Below are 4673 nucleotides of genomic sequence, written 5' to 3'. Positions count from 1 at the left end.
ACCGGCCCCAAAACTGAGCCCTGGGGAAATGAGTAGTTTTTAGTCACAGTTGCTCTGTGACTAAACTGGAACGCATGAGCCCTGTGACTAGCCAGCTGATAGTGAGGTGCACTGTTGAAACACAAAGAGCTAGGGGTTCACAAGTTGACACCACGCTGCCACTCTGCCTAAAGTAAGTCTGCTATTAGATCTATAGCGAGCAGCTTCAAGCTGTTGCTGCTTTCCCCTTCCCTGTTTAGTTTGACTGCACGAACACCCTGAACGATCAGATCCTGGAGAATGTAACGGTGCAGATGGAGCCAACAGAGGGGTATGAGGTCATTGGCTGCGTACCTGCCAAAACCCTGGTGTACAACCAGCCGGGTACCTGCTACACACTGGTGGCACTGTCTGGAGAGGATCCAACAGCAGGTAAACAGTTTGCCCTCTGTGTTTTCCTGACATCCCCCAAATTAACTGTACTGGTTGCTCGCCCCCACACATTCTACCTTGCATCCTAGCCAGATATTTATAGCCTGTGTGTGGGTGCAGCCCTGAGTGATGCTGAGCATGACTTCTCTTTGCTGTTTGGGGGCTGTCAGGCCTCCCTTCTCCCCTCCTGGTTCCCTTGTGCTGTAACAGGCTATGAGAGCTGGCAGATGAGCATTCAGCTCTCTGCTGAGTTCTTTTGTGCACCCTGGCATGTCCTTTAGCCTATCTATTCTTTGTGTTAGTGGGGAGGCTGGTACCTGTAAAGAGCTGTGAGTGCCCAATGCTGAACTGGACATCCTTTCATTTGTCACTGTCCAGAACATGAACCAGGCTTTACCTGTGCTTTGGTCTCCCTGGTTTGTGTTCTGGGACTGCTCACCTGTGTGTGTTGCTGCGTTCACCCAGCAGTGCCCATCTTCTCAGGGATGAGTCATCGCTTCCTCTCCCAGCCGAGCGGTATTAATCAGCTGCCGTGTTGCAGTGCAAGGTGGTTTCATTTCAGAGGTGCATGAACCGATCTCTAGATAAGGATCTTGCCTCTTCACAAGGTGCTGGTGGGACATGTTTAGTTAGTGTTCCCAACACAACTTGAGGTTCATCAGTAATAGCACTTATTATGAGAATTATGGCTTTGTACAACCATCGTGAGCCTGTCTTTATCACTGTTTGCTAGCCTGAATATTACAAATAAATACCTTGTCAGAGAGCCCTCTCTAGGTTACTGGCTAAGCCTGTGCTGCTGACAGTGAGGGGGAGACCCCAGCTGCCCCAAGTTTCCCAGCCCTGTTCTGCTGCAGAGGATTGCAGATCTCATGGTAATGTGAGCTTTGCCTTTGCCTTCCCTGCTTCCAGTGGCCTGTACCTTCAGCTGCATGATGAAGTTCACTGTCAAGGACTGTGATCCGAACACAGGAGAGACGGATGATGAGGGTTACGAGGATGAGTATGTGGTAAGGAGCTGGGCGTGTACCTGATCACGGAAACTGCAGTCATTTTGAGGGTTTTCGTGATCTGTACTCAGATCCCTGCAAGCAACTATGTGACCACTGACACTGATGTGGGCAGCATCGCGTGAAGAGCGGGTTCTTGCTGTCTCTCTGGTGTTTGTCCCAGGATGCAGATGTGGGTTTGGAGAGTTTGCTTTGTCTCATTTGGAGTATCCTCCTGTTGCTCTCCAGACAGACACCCGACTGTGCAAGATACTTACGTTTTGGGAGGCCATGGTGTGTCCTCCAGGCTTGGCCTGCTGTGCCCTACGGGCTCCAGCAGTTACACGCTCAGGTTTGTGAAGACAGAGGGCCGATGGACATGTTTTGTTCTCCATGAGTTGCTCTCCATGATGGCACAGTTAATTGCTTAGTGACTTGCCTGATACAGGCAGATTGCTGTCCTTTTTCTTGCCCTGGGGAAGGTGGGCCTTCTCCTTCCCTAGAACCGAGATTGTAAAAGCACCGATGCTGCAGAAGCACCTCTCTCCCAGGCTCTGCCATTTCCAGGACGGCTGTTGTACCATGAAGGAAGGAAGCTGAATTTGTGCTTGGTCAGAAACTGGGACTGGCTCACAGAGGGTCGTGTTTACCCTCCAGAGAGGAAGAGATGTTGTGACACAACCTCAGCTTGCCCTGTTAGCTCTAGAAGCTGTTTTCTATGCGTTGCCTGTCACTGCTGTGAATCTGATTAGAGGTACTGCTGTGCAGTGAGTCACTGAGGACACAGCATCCTCCCAGAAGGAGCGGGGAGGCTTTTTCCCAAAGGAACATGCAAGGCTAACCCCTCTCTCTGCTTCCCACCTGTCACCAGGGCATTTGAGTGATATTTAAACAAACTCTTCCATGTGTTTCAACTCGAATCAGGAGGAGATTCTTTCCTGCAGCGATGGCTGAAAGGAATGCAGGCTGGTGTCTAGCCAGCTCTGGCACTGACTGCTGCTCTTCGATACATGCTCTGGAGGGACAAGCCCACTTCTGCCTTGCACAGATGTAGTCACAGCAGCATTTCAGCTAACCCGGCACACAGCGTTAGGTGATAGCAAGTGTCTGACAGTGTCTCATGTACTCTACCAGCCTACAAAATGATGGGCCAGAAAGGCAAAATACAAGCTTATGTGCATTCTAGGGAAGCAAATGCTAGATCTGTGTGAGCACCAGCAGCTGTTTCTTAGCTTTTGTCCTCTGTTTTGGACATTTGCCCAGTGCTTTGGTCTCTGTCAGGCCAAGGGCTGTGCTTAGGATGGGAACCTGCTTTGTAAACCCTGGAAATGGCATGACCCGTGGCTTTCCCAGGCCAGGCAGTTGCTCAACCAAGTGGTGTTTGCTTGGGCAAACTAGAAGGGGCAGAGCTTGCTCTGACATATTCATGAGTGGAAGTTGAAGCTGTCTTCTACACTGACCTGGTCTCAGGGAATCCAGTCTAAAGCTCACTCTGGAGAGAGCAGAATTAGGAACACCCATGTCTCATTTGAATCTCTTCTACCACCAGCTTGAAGACCTGGAGGTAACAGTGGCTGATCACATCCAGAGAGTTCTGAAGCCAAACTTTGGAGCAGCCTGGGATGAAGTGGGTGATGAGTACGAAAAGGAAGAGACCTTTACTTTGTCTGCTATTAAAACCCTTGAAGGTAAGGGGTTGCCTGAGTCCAGCAGAGCTCTTAATGTTTCTCTCTCTCCAACAGGCAAAGTCCAGAGGTGCAGTTGGCTCACTTTAGATCTCTCACAGAAAGGCTAATGGGGCAAAACCCTTCACAAGTAATTTCACCGTAGCTGTTAAATGTGGAGCTACGGTTACTGTGATAACAAGTTAGTTCAGGTTTCAAAAAAAATCAAATGAGTGTTCTGGGCCAGGAGATCAGGAGACCAGACTGGATTGTGGGAGGCAAGAGAACATCTTGCTTTGTTCTCATACTCTACCCTCCCAGGCAGACCATAGTTCAGCTGTGAGCTCCCACTTTCCTTCTGTGAAAGGAGGAGATGCTCTGACCTTAGGACTCAAGACCAATAAAAAAAGATGCATTAAGCAGAAGATGTGAGGTTGGTGGGCAGGCTTGTGGTGTAAGCCCTCTTCTCTTTTGTCATGTATTAAAGACTCCTTTTGTTGTTCCTGAGAACCCTGTAAAAACTCGGTCCTAGAAGGGTGTCCTTGTCCTATAGCCATCTCTGTGCTTCCTTGCACAGTGCCTTAGGCTTGAAGTACCTTCCCTGTAGACCTGCAAGGTGTCTTCTTCCCTCTGCATCTGTCCCCAGAGAAACAAGTCAGGGTTGCACAGTAAGCGTGCAGCCAGCTGCACTCTCCTACTTCCGTTGTCTGACTCATTCACCCTCCTGTTTCTGTTGCACCTTTGCTGCATCAGTTAACAGAACTGCAGTGTGGCGGTGGGGTTTTTGTGTGTTGCCTTTGCCTCCCTGGTGGCCTCTAAAATCACAATACTGGCACAATATGTGTCCCTCAGGACAAGGAACATGGATCCTAACATGCAGGGAGGGCTTGAGTCACCCTTAGATGCTCTTTGTGTGTCCTTGTCAAGACACCCATGACACGGAGCCTGTTTTATTTATTTTTTCTTAACAGAGGCAGTTACTAATATCGTGAAGTTCCTGGGGATGCAGCCCTGTGAGCGATCAGATAAAGTGCCAGATAACAAGAACTCTCACACACTGTACCTGGCAGGTGAGCTGTGGGGTGAGGTCTCTGCTCAAGTAGCAGCTCTTTGGGAGGTTGCATAGAGCTGCCTGTTGAAAATCAGGGTGGGAGTTTCTGATGGAGCCCACTGTGCTCCGGGTAGGATTTGAGGTGTAGAGCAGCTGGTGTTGGGATCAGGGAGGGTGCTGTGGTAGGGGAGTGCTGGGATCAGCCCCAGGCTCAGCTGGGTGGAATTGCTGTCTTCATGATCTGTGGTGTCCTGGTTTGGAGTGAGCCTGTGGGGGAAAGTACAGCACCCTTGCCCAGCAAAATGGATGTATACTGGAGCTCTTAGACGAGTGACTGGTAGTCACTGAAGGAGTGCCTGGATCTCTTCACGGCTGGAGGTTATTTTACACTTTGCTTTCATGAGTTTTACAGTAGCAAGAGTCATTATAATGAATGAGAAATGTGCTGCTCAAGGGTCTCCTCTGGCCCGGTGCTGGGGATTTGCCAGACTATGTATAGGAAACCTGCCCTGGGCAAGCAGTAGTGTTCATTTTTAGGCTTGCAGGAGAGGGTGGCCT

General features: G+C 49.9%; 1 protein-coding gene across 1 annotated transcript in view; it reads left to right on the top strand.

Moving 5' to 3' along the window:
- Window positions 1-239: 239 nt before the first annotated feature.
- Window positions 240-4673, top strand: part of LOC104079944 (coatomer subunit gamma-1-like) — a gene marked incomplete at its 5' end in the record, with an annotated part of 4789 nt that continues 355 nt past the window's right edge. Inside the window, 4 exons of the mRNA XM_009582151.1 lie at window positions 240-411; window positions 1324-1421; window positions 2950-3088; window positions 4036-4134. Coding sequence (XP_009580446.1) covers window positions 240-411; window positions 1324-1421; window positions 2950-3088; window positions 4036-4134 — 508 coding nt within the window. The remainder of the gene's footprint in view (window positions 412-1323; window positions 1422-2949; window positions 3089-4035; window positions 4135-4673) is intronic.

The sequence above is a fragment of the Fulmarus glacialis genome, unplaced genomic scaffold, assembly GCF_000690835.1.
Source record: "Fulmarus glacialis isolate BGI_N327 unplaced genomic scaffold, ASM69083v1 scaffold36907, whole genome shotgun sequence".
In the NCBI taxonomy this organism is placed as follows: Eukaryota; Metazoa; Chordata; class Aves; order Procellariiformes; family Procellariidae; genus Fulmarus; species Fulmarus glacialis.
Note: the sequence above shows the minus strand (reverse complement) of the source record. Positions and strands in the feature narration are given on the sequence as shown.